Consider the following 17,129-nt stretch of genomic DNA (forward strand, 5'->3'; position numbering starts at 1 on the left):
ACACTCTTTTCCAGTTTTGTTAAGAATCTTTTATGCAAGATGATGTCACAACCTTGGTGACAGAACTTCTTTCAGATACTAATTCTTTTCACTCCACTCTCCCTAAAACAATGGATGTAGGACAAGTTTTAATGGCAGACTACGATTGGATTATATCAGTCACTTTCAGAGCATCTGAAAAATCACAAAATGGCAGAAAAAACATTTAGACAATTATTATGCACCAGGCATATGCTAACAATTGGGCATATAATGTTCTGTATTCCTGTTAGCAGACTCATGAGCCGAATGTTATTACTAGTCAGGTCTTTAAATATGGTAATGCGAATATGAGGTCCAAAAGCATATGGTGGTATGCATATCCTATGCAGAGTAGGGAACTGAATTCTAGCTTAACTCATGTTTTCAACTTTTCAGCTATCAAGTATTCATTCCATCTGAGCCACAAAATGGTCTGACTCTCTTTAATCTGTATTTGTGGAATATTTCCATAGACAACTATGGATGACTAGAAATTCAAGAAAATTATATTTACCATATTTTATTTCTTCGTTTATTTGTTTTGCTTTTAGAGATTGCTCTATTAATAGTTTCTAGTTTATGCAGTAGAATATTTTATTCTTTGGCTTTTCCCAAAAGCATTTTTAGTGACAAGGAACACATATTTTATATTTCCAGTTGCTGGTCAGGTAAAAGCCATTTCTGAGCTGTCACTTTAGAAGTACAGCCTGTTCGTGGGAATAGTCATGCTGGTGTTGAAAACCTTGCTTCTTTCATCTCTCTTCTCTCATTCTCTTGCTCACATGCCAGCTTGGTGTCAATGGGATATGTCTGGCCATTAGCTGTGCCAAGTAGGGACAACTGTACTACCTGTCAAGACACACAGGTTTAGAGGAGATGAGGAAAGGTAAACAGCCATCGCTCAATGGCTGGGGACTGGAGGGGTGGTTAAGAAGCTGGGGAAAGAAAAGAAGCTGCAGAACAGAGAAGGCTGGCAGTGGCCAGTCAATCTGGGAGCACAAGCTGGCTGGCCTCTTCCTCAGAGATAGATCTCAGGTGACACCTTTCCCTCTTTTTGTCTGTAAACCAGCACTGGCATCAGGAAGTTGTAGATGTGAAAGCCATGATGAACACATGGACCCTGCAGAAGGGCTTTCCTCTGATAACCATCACTGTGAGAGGGCGGAATGTTCACATGAAGCAAGAACACTACCTGAAGGGTTCTGAGAGCACCCCAGAGACTGGGTAATGTCCACAGTGGGAAGCTCCTTCTTGGTGGGATAAAATCTTCCTTTTAAAGTCCTGCCCTCATTCCTTTCCTTAGAAGGCTTCAGCTGAATCTATGTGTCCTGTGCAGTTGATTTATACCCTACCTTTCCAAAAGGATTAAAAGGGCTTTGAATCTCAGTAAAGCTGACAATCTGTCATTATTGTTACATTATCCTGCTTTGGAGTTTAATAGGATGTCATTTCTAGGTGTTGGCTTGAAGTCAGCTGTGATCTAAGTAAGAAGTTGCTGCGAAGGCACAATAGTACCTAACATTGATTGGAGTTGTCAAAAGAATGTATGTGATTTCCGGGATTAAGAGATACTCAGTTCTCTTCTTTAGAAGTCTGAGTTACATCCTGGAAACACTTAGTTTGTGCTTCAGAGTATTATTAGAAATGAGGTGTTGCAATTTACAAAATATGTATCTTTAACTAATTTCAATCAGAATATTGCAAAAGTGCTAAAAAAATTCTCTCTCTCTCTGTATATGCTTTACTCAGATATGTATTAACTCTATCGCACTTGATTATGATTGTGTATATATAAAAGAAAGTATTACATAATATATAACTTACATGTATGTAGGCAATATGAATACAATAGCATATGTAACATATTACATATAATATACACCAAGATATACAGAGAAGTTGTATTTTCAAGAAAATAAAAACATTCACTTATGTAATCATAGCACAATTTTCAAAATTAGGAAATAAACTTGACAAAATATAATTTAATCTATAAAGCCTATTCAGTTTTTCCAGATGTTATAAAATGTCTTTATGTCAGAATGGAAAAATTTTGCTCCCAAATTTAGCACATTTCGTCTTTCATTGCTACATCTTTCTGTTTCACTTTTTGCAGCAGTTCTCCAGATCTTGAGTTTCTTGACATTTTCCCCGCAGTTCAGGTTATTTACTTTACTAGAGTTGCCTTCAATTTATATTTTCTTCTCCTGTTTGTTCTTGATCAGAATTAGGTTGTCTGGAGAAACTCCACAAAAGAGAAGTGACATGTGTCTCTTTGGTACATGATTAGGGAGGTACATGATACTAATTTGTGCCATTACTAGTGTCATTATTTGAGGTTATGCTTCAGGCCACTAGTCATTAATCACTTGAACCTGTTTTTCTCTTCCTACATTAGGGTTTGAGAGGATGAATGCCAGTTTTGCTGGAAGACAGGCTCAGTAAGCTATCAGGTCTTGGCATAACATTCTCAGTACCACACTGTTTTAAACTAGCCTGGCACATGATTAAGTAGATCTCTTAAATGCTGCTTGTTGAGCGGATATGAACAACGAGCAATGCATACTTGATTTCTTTCAGGTACCTATGGCACGTTCCACTGACATTCATTACCAGCAAATCAGACTCAGTCCAGAGATTCTTGCTGAAGACAAAGACAGGTATTTTATTATGGAAAAAAATTAGTTTAATTCAAGTAAGAAATGTAGAAGTGGGTAGAAATTAGCTTCTGAGCTTCTTTAGCTATTGATTTTGGTGAAAAGGAAAGGAATTAGGTTTAGAATACTTGCTGGACTTGGAAGATAGTTTAGTTGGTAGAATGATTATCTTGTAAATAGGAGGACTTGCATTTGATCTGCAGAACTTACACTAAAAAAAAATACAAATATGAGTGTTGTGGTGCATGCTTGTAACATTAGTGCTGGAAAGGTACAGGCAGAAAGATCCTAACTGGCAAGTTCAAGGCCAGTGAGTGTTCCTATCCCACTTCTTTCCCCAACAAAAAATGTATAGGATCTGAGGAACAACTAGTATTATCTTCTGGCCCCGCACATATATCTACACACACATACCCTCAAACAAAACTTCAAATATACACAGAGAATGGGTTTTTCAAAAGGAAGTATAATGTTATACATTCAAACAGTTGAGAGCTATAACAATAAAAAAATAGATTAACAATGAAAATTCTCATTACTTTGTTAACAATACTGGGAATTATATGTTTGTTAGAATGTGGTTGCAACATTTCCATAGATCTATAAATCTCACATTGACATTTGTCTAACTGGGTTTCTGTTACCTGGGTTCTGCAAGAAATAAATGATATCCATTTGTTCACTATTGGAATTTTCTCAGCTTCTTTGTGTAACTTCTGATCAAAAAAGAGTGTGTCCATCCACAGAGTAAATAGTTGAGATTTATCCTGTTCATTCTAGATGTGCTTATCCTCCCAGAAGCAGTGGAGTGGATCAAATTTAATGTGGGAATGAATGGCTATTACATTGTGCATTACGAGGATGGTGGATGGGATTCTCTTAGTGGCCTTTTAAAAGGAGCACACACAACAATAAGCAGTAATGATCGGGCAAGTCTCATCAACAATGCATTTCAGCTCGTCAGGTAAGGCAGGCTGTGTCAATTGTGGTTTATTCTGAAAGCAGCTATTACTGTTCAGATACTTGGTTTCTAGAGATGACAGTGATTGATTGCTAATGAGAATTTAAAAAGGCACCCCCACCCCAAGTTCTTCCAACAGGGCAACATAGCTTTCAGACTGGTGCTTATCCGCTGGTCTTTAACTTCTAGATGATATAAAATACAGAAACTTGCTCATTAATAACTCAAATCACACAAATGTGCAGGAAACCTTGAGACAGCATCCTAGTGAGCCCCTTGCCTATTCCCACAACTTTGTTCTGCAGCTTTTCTGGTCATGATATCCAAAATGGAGTTTCTCCCATGCTGAGCCCTTAATCCTCTTAAAGGCTTCTTGCCAATGCTTCACATTGCATTCATTTATTGTACCAAAAGAGAGATGAATTCCACAGCATATTTATGGAATATAAGTTATATAATTAGGTCTTATCAAACAAATTATCTTTGACTACCCGAGGCTGGAGTGAATAGTACTCATTCTTCCCTGTTTTTTAAGGGGGAAGTAAGTATTTTCCAAGCTGAAAACATGAAAGCTTTCATTATTTAGGCAGTGGTGAAGTTCTAAGAGAGCCATCTGGGTAGGATGAGGCAGCTCTGTTTTTCTCAGAATCAATGTCAGTCTATCCCAGTGGAGAGTCATTCTCTCTGGTTCTGTTATTACTGCAATGAGCCTCCCAAGGTGCCAAAAGCAGGAAGAAGTTAAAGGTTGCTTAACTTCTTCTAAGTTCATCTGCATGGCCTACTACTACTGGAATTCTAGCGTGGGCTCATATCCAGGATATTTTTGAAAAGAGAAGATGATTATGACAGGAATTTCTTTTTTTTTTTTCTAAGTAGCAGTCTACCTGGCCTGGTTCCCTTGATCTTGGATTGAAGTTCTTAGCTTAGTCTAGAAATTCAGTTTGATGTATTCTATGTGACAAACATTAACATGCACCATTTTATCACAGCCATAAGCTGGACTTTGCTCTATAGTTGTGACTCTTCTTTCCTAATGTCATATTGTGTGCAACCAAAACAATTCTAATGCATAAAAGTCATTATATATGATTGCTGCTTGGCTATAAGATTATTGCAGTATATGTTGAAGCAAAAAGAAGATTTCTTATAAGCCTGTAACCATGATCTTTCTTGCTCAGCATTGGAAAGTTATCGATTGAAAAAGCCCTGGATTTAACCCTGTACTTGCAAAATGAAACTGAAATTTTGCCTGTATTCCAAGGTTTGAATGAACTGATACCTATGTATAAGTTAATGGAGAAAAGAGATATGAATGAGATGGAAACTCAATTCAAGGTAAAGCCTGAGATTAATCATATAGCTACAGTATAATTGCATTTTTTATGGGTGAAGAGAGTACTTACTCATTATGTGTCTGAATGTATATACATATACAAATCATATATGTTGTTCTATACATTAAAGAAAAGCAAATAAAATTTCAGTTTAGATTGACTAGCCAACATTAGGCTGATACTGAATTTGAATAATAGTATTAAATTCTGTACTTAATTTTCATGGTTTTAGTTTACCATAAATATTTTATTTCATTGCTGTGATTACTAATCCTGATATTTTCTAGGATTCTAAATGCCAGTTGAAGAAGAAACACAAAATTTCTATATTTGATAAAATATTGTGAGAATTTGCACACTTTGTGCATAAAATTTAGTCTGTTCATTCTGATTTAAGTAGATGGGACATCTTTAGAAAAGATTGCTATGTTTTTGTTGTTATTTTTGCTTTTTTTGTCCATTTTATAAATAAATTTAATACGGTTGTCAGCTTTAAGGGAGTGGGGTTGAGCTGTAAGGATTAGTTCCCACCTGAATTTCTTTTTTCTTGAAAGGAGTCTGTTCACTCAGCATTATTAAAATACACTGAATATGCATTTTTTGTGGCATTTCCTATCACCAGAAGTCCCAGGCTGTGTAAGTATGAGATGCTCTGAGACAGTACACCCAATACCTGTCACTGCTCCTGCCCTGTTCCACAGGCCTTCCTCCTCAGGCTGCTGAAGGACCTCATTGATAAGCAGACTTGGACAGACGAGGGCTCTGTGTCAGAGAGAATGCTTAGGAGCCAGCTCCTCCTCCTCGCGTGTGTGCACAAGTATCAGCCCTGTGTGCAGAGGGCAGAGGGCTATTTCAGAGAGTGGAAGGCATCTGATGGAAACATGAGGTCAGTTCCTATGAATATGCAGTGCAGATTATTGATGTACAGGTTTTCCTTCCTGCTACCCATCATTAGCACCAACCACTGGAAGAAGCTGGATAGACAAGTCTTTCCTACTGCACCTTCTTGGAAAATAAATTTCCTTTTCAAATTTGTACATTTCTAAACTTACTGTCTTAAGAAATGCAACAAAGAACTTCTATGCCCCAAAATCAAATGTCTGGGAAGTTAGAACACGATTATGGTAACTCATACTTTGTGGAATGTGTATAAAATGACTGGAGTGACACGGCCATGCCAGGCTGAAACAGAGGCAATGCGTTTTACAGAAGTCTTCAGAACCCCGCCCAGAGTGTCTAGTAATTGTTTATATTGGAGAAGATGGGCAATGTTTGGAATCTCTGCTCCTACTAGTCATCAGTTTTTTTATATTTGGAACTTTCATGGCAATTACCTGAATACCTGGCTTTAATGGGCTGTTTACTAACCATAATGCTATTGAGATTCCTGACTTTTCTTCACGAAATACAATTTTAATCTCAATTGAATCTCTTTTTGCATCATTTCAAAAATATTAGATGTGTAGGGATTTATGAATGACATTTGTTAATGTATTTCTGACAAATGATAATGTTAGACATTTTCTCTTGCCTCTTTTCATAAAGTGTTTCAGGGGGAACAGTAATATATGTTTTCAGCTGTGGTCATGGAACTAGTTCATAATTGGTCCCCATTATGCATCTAAGAATATTTGGTCTGTCTCAGGATCTAACACCTTTATTCTTTCCATAGCCTCCCTGCTGATGTGACCTTGGCAGTGTTTGCTGTGGGGGCCCAGAAAACAGAAGGCTGGGATTTTCTTTGTAGTAAATATCAGTCTTCTCTGTCAAGTACTGAGAAAAGCCAAATTGAATTTGCCCTTTGCATAAGCCAGGACCCAAAAAAGCTTCAGTGGTGAGTTATGCTTTGATGTCTACATGGCCAAGGGAATTTGCTTGACGTAAGATTGTTCTGGCACTTATTTTAGCTCTATTGTCTAGGAATTATTCATTCTGATGGAAACACTGTGCATATGGGCATATACCTAATGAGGATGCCAAGTAATTAGAACCCAGTTTGGGGGAAAATATTTAAGGAACATGTATAGTGTATCTTTACAGCAGTAACATATTTGAAATATTTAGAGATACTTTTAGAAACTGTTCTTCTGAAGAAATGAGAGATTATATGGCGTAGGTCTTTTAGACACTATATAAATGTTAGCTTTTAATCATGTTGCTGGTGGGTTTATCGAGACTACCAATTTACCTTTATTGGGACTTTATTGTTGGCATACAGAATTTTTCTTTTCTAAGTTATTTTACTGAAGATTTTTGTAACTCTTCCATCACTTATAATTCATTACTAATATTTCTTCTTTTAATCATTACAGGCTCCTAGACCAAAGTTTTAAGGGAGATATAATAAAAACTCAGGAATTTCCACATATTCTTATACTCATTGGCAGAAATGCAGTGGGTTATCCATTGGCCTGGAAGTTTCTGAGGGAAAATTGGAATAATCTTGTACAAAAGTAAGTAGTGCCAAAATTGTGGTGGTATTTGATGCATTCTTTGTTTCCACACCTCCTCTTCCTCTGTGTGTTTAACTTTTGCTATTTATATGAAAGCATATTGTACATTAAAGATAGCTTTTCAGATTAAAATACCCTTATTTTATTTAAAGCCTTAATCCATTACTGATCTATTGCTCTAAACAGTAATGCCTTCCATCCCATCTGATTCTCCCTGTGCTCCCTGACTTGCCTGAAGCCTGTGTCCTCCAAGGTTAGCGTAGCTTTCCCCTCACTCATATAGCATGGCATACAGCTGTCATTTCTTTTAGGTCCTTAGCCTTCTAATTAGTACTTGGTATGCATTCCATTTTACAAATAGATTGTTTAAATGCTATAGGATATAAAAGACACTTAAATGTACAGTAAATGGACACCTTTTGGCCTTTACCAGGTTTGAACTTGGCTCACCAGCCATAGCTCACATGGTAACGGGAACAACAGAACAGTTTTCCACCAGAGAACGTCTTGAAGAGGTAAAGATGTGTGTGTATGCATGTGTGTGTGAAATCCTTATTATTTTTCTTTAAACTTAAGTGACAATTAGCTACTAAATATGGGCAGGAACAAAAGTTGTGATACATTGAGAATGATTCTTGTCTTTTGGATGGAGCTTTTGAGTTCCAACGTATATGCCTCTCATGAGACAAGCTTTAATCTACAATTAAAAACTTGGACTTTATCAGCTGTTATAGCATATGCATTTAATCCAAAAACTCTGGAGGTAGTAGCAGGCAGATATTGTGAAGTAAAGGCGAGCCTGGTCTACAAAGCAGGTTCCAGGCCAGTCAGGACTCCATAGTGACACCCTATCTCAAAACAAAATAAACAGCAAGAACAAAAACTTCAGCTTAGCAAAAATAACTCATCACAATTGGCCCTTATTTAAAGACTTTAAAAGTGAATCCTAGAGGTGCAGATAGCTGATGTGATCTTGTGTTAGAAGAGGCAGAGAGGGTCCAGGTGCTTCAGTATCCAATGCCATATTTCTCTTCTCACTTATATATTTTATGATATGTACAAAATCTATAAAATCAATCGGTAAAGTGAATGTTAAGGTTTGCTGGTGTTTAACTTCTTGAGTTCTTTATATATTCCGGGTTAGCCCTCTGTCAGATATAGGGTCAATAAATGTTCTTTCCCAGTCTGTAGGCTGTTGTTTTGTTCTGTTGACAGTGTCCTTAGCTTTACAGAAACTTTTCAGTTTCATGAGGTTCCATTTGTTGATTGTTGATCTTAGAACCTGTGCTGTTGGTGTTCTTTTTTTATATTTTTTTTATTTTTAAATAATTTTATACATTCACTTGTATCCCAGCTGTAGCCCACTCCCTTTTTCCCTCCCAATCCTCCCCTCCCTCCCTCATCTCCTCCCTGCCCCCTTCCGAGTCCACTGAGAGGGGTTGTCCTCCTCTCCTTCCATCTGGCCCTAGCTTATCAGGTATCTTCAGGATGGTTGCAATGTCCTTATCTGTGACCTAGCAAGGCTGCTCCTCCCTCAGGGGGGAAGGGGAAGCTCATTAGTTCATGTCAGAAACAATTCCTGTCCTCCTTACTATGGAACCCACTTGGACACTGAGCTACCATGGGCTATGGCTGTGGATGTTCTGTTCAGGAAGTTGTCTCCTGTGCCAATGAGTTCAAGGTTCTTCCCCATTTTTTCTTATAACAGGTTTAGTGTGTCTGGTTTTATGTTGAGGTCTTTGATCCACTTGAACTTTAGTTTTGTGCAGAGTGATAAGTATGGATATATTCACATTTTTTTACATGCAGACATCAAGTTAGACCAGCCCCATTTGTTTAAGTTGCAGTCTTTTCCCATTTATGGTTTTGGCTCCTTTGTTAAAAATCAAGTATCTATAGCTATGTGGGTGTGTTTCTGGGTGTTTGATTCAATTCCATTGATCCACTGGTATTCTGTGCCAGTACCATGCTGTTTATATTACTGTTGCTCTATAGCGCAGCAATTCTGGCTTTTTTGTTGTTTTGTTTTTCCATATGAAATTGAGAATTGTTCTTTCAAGGTCTGAAAAGAATTGTGTTGGTATAGACAGCTCAGTCTCCATGTGGGTTCCCTACTAAGGGGGGCTGGGGTTGTCTCTGAAATGAACTCAGTGGCCAGCTCTTTGATCACCTCCCCCTGGGGGGGTACAGCCTTGCCAAGCTACAGAGGAAGACAATGCAACCAATCCTAATGACACCAGGGTCAGATGGAAGGGGAAGAGGACATCCCCTATCAGTGAACTAGGGGAGAAGCATTGGAGGAGAAGGTGGGAGGGTGGGACTGGGAGGAGATGAAGGAGGGAGATATAGTTGGGATTCAAAGTGAATAAATTGTAATAAATAATAAATTAAAAATAAAATGTTAACAAATGAAAAGTTGCATAGAAGATAGGAGATAATTATATGAGGGAACTACATGGAAGATTGCAACGATAATTAACAGTTATCACAGAACTTCCTAATGCTCAGGCAAAAATAAGAAATTACTGTGAAACTGATAAGAGGGAACACAAGACATATATATATTCTTCAAAAGGAGACTTCTTCCCACTCCTCTAAACAGCCTGCTGCAAAGCTCTTACAGAGGCACATCTGAGTTGGGTATTCAGCTGTGTCTCTGTGGCAAAAGACACAGTCTAGGGTCAGTAGAAGTGTTGAGAATTGGTTTTGCTAGAGCTTGTATAGAAGTCCACATTTCAGCATGATGCCACAGTGGACTCCTTAAGGATAAGTTAAATATTTTAGCCAATAAGTGATGTGAAAATACTGATGTCTTATTGTTGAAGAGTGCCCAAAGTGAGCTTTAGTTGAGGACTCCCTTGGGTCCTGCAGCAATATAATGAGTGGAAGCACAGGGTGGGGCAGGGAGAAGAGCATGTCTACTCTTTTCCCCAGCAAGAGGCAACTGGACTCTCAAATAGAGCAACTCTGCCTCATTTTTCACTGGAACTTGGTCTTTCTTAACACTCAGTCTTGTCCCCACCCAATATTCCAGTATTTGTGGTGTCATGATGTAGATTTTTGAGGAATTATCTGACTAGAATTCACGCTAAATAAGTAGTACATCTTAGCCTACTCTTGCTTCCTGACTACAAAAACAAAACAAAAAAAAAAACAAAATGGGCTAATGCTGTGAACATTTCTAATGTTAAGAACTCTTGAAAGTGAAAGGAAATAGTACAATTTTCACTGCTTTGGCAAAGGCAGCCTATCTGTCATTGGAGCTTAAGGTTTCAGACACCTAGGAATGCAACAAGAACAAAGACACATTCTGAGGAGAATGCTGTAGGTCTCTCTTCTCTCTGGAACTGTGGGAAACTGTAGGAATGAAGCAGGAATTATGGATTGGGATAAATAAATTTACAAAGTTTGAGATAACTTGGTAAGAGCTTCATACCTTACAATGTTGGCAGTTAGAATACACAAGGCCAGGTCCAAGGGAAAGACTGCATTTACGTGGTTGATACTGTTTTCCTCTGTAAGGAAGATGCTCTGCAGTTTCTGCTTTTCAGGCATCATTTAGAAACATAAGTGTGATATAATGGAATCCATATTAAATAGATACACTCAACTAAACCTTAGTTATTAACTGGTAAGCAGCAAAGCCTTTTAGAGTCTAGCAACTATGAATAAATAAAAGCTACAGGCATAAATTTGAACCTGACCTCATGGGGCATGAGCTCAATTTGTGTACCTCACACTTAAGTTATATATAATCATATCCTCATACCTGGGACTTCCTTCCTTATAGAATGTTAGCAAATGCTTGCATGATAGCTTTACTTCTTTTAACTGCCCTTATATTACCATTTGCTTGATTAACAAAACTAATCCTTTTAAAACCCACTTTTCCCTCCCAAGGTAAAAGAATTCTTCAGCTCCTTGAAAGAAAATGGTTCTCAGCTGCGTTGCGTTCAACAAACCATTGAGACTATTGAAGAAAACATTCGATGGATGGATAAGAATTTGGATAAAATCAGAATATGGCTGCAAAAGAAAAAGCAGGAACTGTTGTGATTTGTTTCTTGCCAAGGTTTTTTGATTTATAATCAGCAAAATTTTGTTCAATATGAATATTTTCAAACTAAAGATGGTTATTTGGCCCCCACTGAAAATATTTTCTTATTTCGCTTCACTTGATCATGTCTGAGAAAAGTTTGTCTCCAAAATCTGTTGCTGCCGTGGGTCTGTCTGACAGGTGTTGCCCTGCAGTATAAACCCAAGTGCCCAGCTCCTTGCCACAGAAAAGCCAAGGGGCTTCTTCTCATTTTGTAATTCATGCTTCAGCCCTGCAACTTGCAAATCCCTGTGCCTCCTGTGTCCCTCAGTCATCAGTGTCTCTGCAGAACTGAATACTGTGGCATACTGTGAAGCCAATGCTTTGATCATCAGCCAGTCTGGAAAGTGGCTGTGCAGCAGCCCTGCTGTTTACCCATCCAGGTCTACTTGTCCACTCTTATCCTGGCTTCATGCTTGGGTGTTGTCTTGCAGGGTCCGGTTAACCAGGAATCTTTGCTCTCTGGGTTTTACTACTAGACAACTCTAGGAGTTTGGAGTTTCAATCCAGGATGGAGTTGATAGAGGCATTTATTTCCTTATGCTTGCCTTGGGCTGGTTTTCACCTTGTCTTAGTCCTGAGAGGTGCCTTTCTTTTCTACAGAGCCTTTTTCTGTTTGTCTCTAGTAACCACTTTCTATGATCCACTCAGGGTGAGGGACAACAGCAGGAACTTGGTGATACCAGTCATGGTAGTACTTTTTGTTTTTACACAACCTACCTGCATGTTTTTTTTTGTTTGTTTGTTTGTTTGTTTTTTTATGTGCATACAGAACTCTTCAGATAATCAAAATATGAGAACTATCTACTTCCTCTGGAAGGTCACTTTTAAAAATGCAGATAACATTCAGATTTGTATGATATTGTAAGATATACTGGAGAGTCTCTGACCCCTTTAGTAGGGAATGGTGGTTTAAATTCCCAAATAACTCATATTGACACTTACTGCACATAAAGGACTCCTAAAGAATACTGTGAATAATGTGCTTCTAATAATATAGGGAAAGAATGCTTTCAGTCTTACATAAGAATTTTTAGATGTATGGCATAAGTGACAGGAAAGATGTTGACATACAGTGCTATAACAGACTTTGTAATGGAATGACTTTGGGGTGGGGGTCTCAAGTGTCTTGTTTTCAATGCTCTAACAAAATATTTGAGATAATCAGCTTAAATAAGCAAAGATTTTTGTTTCAGTGCTTTTAGGCTATGGTTTACTGGCTCTGTTGTTACAGGCCTGTGCCGAGACATTATGGCTAACATAACAGGTATCAGAGAAAAATGCTTGCCCATTAGTGGCCAGAAAACAGAAGAGCCAGAGAGGAGAAGCCTGGATACACAGTGTATCTGTCAAAGCTGTACACTTAAAGACTGGACCTACTTCCTCCAGCTAGGACCTACCTCCTAATAGCTCATTCAAGTATGAAGCTATAAGTGAATAGTAAATACAGATGGATTAATCCATGAAGGAGCAGAACCCTCATGATCCAGTTCCCTCTCTTACTATTGCCACCAACTGGGAGCCAGGACTTCAACACCTGAGCCGGCTGGAGGGACCTTCATATCCAAACAACAATCGATGTGTTTACAATTCTATTTTTATATTGACTGCATGTGATGGCTTGAAAATAAAATAAAAATAATTCACGGGTACTTTTTCCCCACACTACATCTTAAAAAGAACACATAGCCAAGATTTTCACTTAAAATATTTTTCTTTAATTGCATTTTATATCTTGATTAATGAAACACAAATACTGATTTTTGCTTTGGTCTCCTTCAGTTTTGGAAAAGCCCATTTTCTAAACAGATAAAATATTATATATGCAGCAACTTTTGGGTAATAACAACCACCTGTTATCTACTTTTAAGGCGATATCTGCAATTATTTTCTCCTTACTAGTATTTAAAACATAAAAGGTAAAAAAAAAAAAAAAAAAAAAGACTCCTTTAGATGCTGTGGCTTCCACAAGACATTAAGTTATCAGCAAATCCTCAAGTCTTGAGGACAATCCTAATTAAAACCTTAAATGTGTGTTTTTGTAAAGGCACTCTTAAATTTATGTTTTGTTACATCATTTAAAAATATTCCTGTATGTGCATGGAAATTTGTGCACTACAGCCTTGGAAGTATATCTGTCAGCGCCAAACGTTGCAGCATGTTTTTAGAAACAAAGAGCAGACTAACACCTATACTGCCGACATACAAGGATTGGACACCAATGAGTTCAGAAAGATCAGGGAGTATATTCTTGTCAGTGCTTTAAAAACAGAACAGTGCCTGCCCTTTTTATGAGATTGGGATTTTTAACACTCTGCGGGTAGAATCTGAAATGTAACAGGTACCTGCATGATTTGTTAGAGAGTACTTTTGGAGACTAACATTATGATTGTTATTACCTTTGCTTGGGCTTAAATCCAAATACAACTTTTACATTGATGGCAAAGAAGGTTGTGATCTCTAGAAACAAGAAAATTGAACCTAATATTTTTTCCAGCATTCATTGCCAGGGAATAGAAATTGAATTAATCCTTTATCAAATTTCCATCAATGATACCAGTGCAGTACTCAGAAAAATCTGAGATACCATTCAAAGGTGTTATGATACCTTAACTTGCTTTGGTATTGAAGGTGATTTTAAATTTCAGTGTATACATACATACATACATACATACATACATGTATACATACACACATTGTGTATGTATATCTTGTTTTTAAGGAAGTTCATTTTTGTGTTTGGTAAAGTTGACTTCCATAAGCCAAATGTTACAGACAGTGTAGCAAATGGCTCTAAGCAAATGATTACAATTTGGGTTTCGCTAAGATAGTGGAAACCACAGTTTCATGCCATGGTAAACCATTATGGTTTCAAGCCATATGAGTATTCTAAAAATTCCAATTTCATTGCTGAATGTTTCTGTGCAGTGATGTCTCTCGCCTGTGCTTTGCTTGTCTGCTGACTTAGTTCAAGTCTCAGTGTGTCCTAGACAGTGTGTCTGACCATGGGTAGAAGTCCTCATTCCTAGTAAAGGAGAATTCCGGCAGGAAGGGAGACTGCTGCTCCCAATGTTTATCCAGGTTATTCATCATTAATTTATTAGCAGCCCCAAAATAGTTATGTGCCCAATGTACAATATTTTATATTTGGGTTATCAACATTAACCCAAAGATACATCAAATACAGTTCAAAAGCCCAAGAGGAAAAAAACGTGATAAGAAATCAAAATACTGACAAAAGAATAGAACATTACTTTTCAAATGCTAAAAAAAATTAAAAGCAAACCAAAAATACTAATGAGATTTATAGGCACTGTGTGTATAATGTGCAAAAGTCTGCAAAGTTTTTTTTTGAGATTTTTGGCATTTTAGCAAACTATCAAATATATTTCTTACAAATACAAAGCTTCGTTTTCCCACCCAAAGGTAATTAAAAATCTTTGAAAAGTATCAATACTTAATACAGAACACAAGTGACCCAGACAAATATTTTCTTTCCGGAAAAAAAAAATATCAAACCAATGTCTGAGATGTCAAAAGATATAACAAATACCACTGTCTAGATACCACCCAGAAAAATTGTCACCAAAGCCTTTGTTCTTCAAAAGTCACCATCCACCAACTGAAGAATTTCTATTTAGATACCCTGAAAATAGAAGGAAATATGAGTGGGTTATTAATTAAAGTCATCAGTTAATTCTAAGAAAATTTGGTACACCAGGACACCTGCTCTAGTTAGTGTGCTGTTTTCTCTCCAGGAAACAAAACAGACCTTGGTAAGAGAGCTGGACCTGATTTAACCCATGTTTTTTGTTAAAACACAAATACCGCTTTTCATTTTCATTGAGTGTGTGTATGTCATAGCGTGCACGTGGAAGTCAGAGAGCCACTTTCATGAATCTATTATATGGCTCTGGGAGGGTGACATAAACTCCACTTTGTCTCCATTTTAGGACCAGGCCTCTCTTTAAAAGTCTTTCTATCTCCCCTATCTTTCATAAGATTCCCTGCACTCTGCCCAAAGTTTGGCTGAGTCTCAGTCCCTGCTCCAATACCTTGATCAGAGTGCAGGTAATCTTATGAAAGAAGGGGAAAGATAGAAAGACCTGGAGGAAAGAGGAGCTCCAAAAGAAGACCAACAGAGCCATAAAAACTGAGCTCTGGGGGCCCTGAAAAGAATGATTCCCCAAACAAAAAAACAATACATGGAGAGGACCTAAAACCCTGGCTCAGATGTAGCCCATAGACTCAGTCTCCAAGTGGGTTATAGTAAGGGGAGCAGGGACTTTCTCTGGCATGAACTCTGATTACCTTTCTCTGGCAAGCTCTCTGATTACCTTCCCCCAGTGGTGTGTGTGTGTGGGAGGGGGTGGCCTTGCCAGTCCACAGAGGAAGATAACGCAACCAGTTCTGATGAGATCTGATAGGCTAAGGTCAGAATCAGTGGACTAGGGGAGGGGCATAGGGGGAGAAGAAAGAGGGAGGGTAGGATTGGGAGGAGACGAGGGAGGGGCTACAGCTGAGACACAAACTGAATAAATTGTAATAAATGATAATAATAAAAGTCATCAGTCCCAGGAATTATTCTATAGGTCACCAATTCCAGGAACAAGACCATAAAATCCCCTACCCAAGGAACAGCCTGGGGATAACCACAAGAATGAAAAAATATCTTATCCCAGAATGAGGCATCTGCGCTGAGGAGCCTTATCTCACATCCTGTAGTCAAAACATTCATGGCAAAGGAATGCAGCCCACTGACCACCTGAATGAAAGCCAGTTAGGAATTTACCCTTGTAATTCCCCAGCACCCACCAATGAAGTTTTAGATTACCTAACCCTTGCTAGAATTCTCCTAGTTTCCTATAGAAAGGCCTTTGAGCCATTCTCTAGGGTCACCATTTTGTAAAATGGTTTGACCCTTGCTTGCAGGTTTTTTGTGAAATAAAACACCCTTGCCAACTGCATATGTGAGTGGTGGTCTCTCTGCAGTGATTTTGTACTTAACAACTCCCAAGGGTAGAACTTGGTCATCCTTGGTGGCAAGCATCTTTACCTGCTAAGCACTGGGCCAGCTCCATTTCAGGTTTTTGAGTTTTTTGTTTTGTTTTGTTTTGTTTTGGGTTTTTCTGTTTTATTTTGTTTTTTAGCTTTGCTGAGCATGCAATTTTATTTTATGTCTTTTAGGAAGGCCAGAGCCCGTCTATTGAAGAATATGTCAGAATCAATCATTGTTCTTTCCAAAATTGAGACAAACAGAAAGGTTAAAAGGTTAAATTCCCAAACCCTGTAATTTCCAGCACTCAGCATGCACTGTTATTTCAGATATCCATTAATGCCATTTTGCTACAAATCCTAATGTGTTAATATGCTTTGCAGCAAAAACCTGCACAACCATTTGGATTTCAAAGAGTCTACTAGCTTCTAGTGTATTATCCTTAAAAGTCTGAGTGCTTTAAAGTGTTCTTTTTGTTTTGTTTTGCTTTCTCAAGATAGGGATTCTTTCTGGAACCCTGGCTATCCTAAAACTCTCTGCAGACCAGGTTGTCCTTGCACTCAGAGCTCCACCCGCCTCTGCCTCTAGATTGCTAGAATTAAACGCACGCA

The 17,129-nt window shown here is 38.0% G+C and overlaps 2 protein-coding genes across 10 annotated transcripts in view; one reads left to right on the top strand and one right to left on the bottom strand.

Annotated features, from left to right (window-relative positions):
* Erap1 (endoplasmic reticulum aminopeptidase 1) overlaps positions 1–11,580 on the top strand; it is a 30,044-nt gene extending 18,464 nt beyond the window's left edge. The window contains exons 11-19 of the mRNA XM_021626471.2: positions 1,091–1,245; positions 2,602–2,681; positions 3,459–3,642; positions 4,818–4,974; positions 5,675–5,859; positions 6,646–6,807; positions 7,286–7,426; positions 7,860–7,941; positions 11,327–11,580. Of these exons, the coding sequence (XP_021482146.1) occupies positions 1,091–1,245; positions 2,602–2,681; positions 3,459–3,642; positions 4,818–4,974; positions 5,675–5,859; positions 6,646–6,807; positions 7,286–7,426; positions 7,860–7,941; positions 11,327–11,482 (1,302 nt within the window). The 3' untranslated portion in view covers positions 11,483–11,580. The remainder of the gene's footprint in view (positions 1–1,090; positions 1,246–2,601; positions 2,682–3,458; positions 3,643–4,817; positions 4,975–5,674; positions 5,860–6,645; positions 6,808–7,285; positions 7,427–7,859; positions 7,942–11,326) is intronic.
* A 1,637-nt stretch (positions 11,581–13,217) lies between these two features.
* Positions 13,218–17,129, bottom strand: part of Cast (calpastatin) — a 99,465-nt gene continuing 95,553 nt past the window's right edge. For all 9 annotated transcript variants that reach the window (XM_060383570.1, XM_060383568.1, XM_060383567.1 and 6 more), the window contains one exon: positions 13,218–15,168. The gene's annotated coding sequence lies outside the window, so the exon portion shown is untranslated. The remainder of the gene's footprint in view (positions 15,169–17,129) is intronic.

Source organism: Meriones unguiculatus, chromosome 5 (assembly GCF_030254825.1).
Source record: "Meriones unguiculatus strain TT.TT164.6M chromosome 5, Bangor_MerUng_6.1, whole genome shotgun sequence".
Taxonomy (NCBI): Eukaryota; Metazoa; Chordata; class Mammalia; order Rodentia; family Muridae; genus Meriones; species Meriones unguiculatus.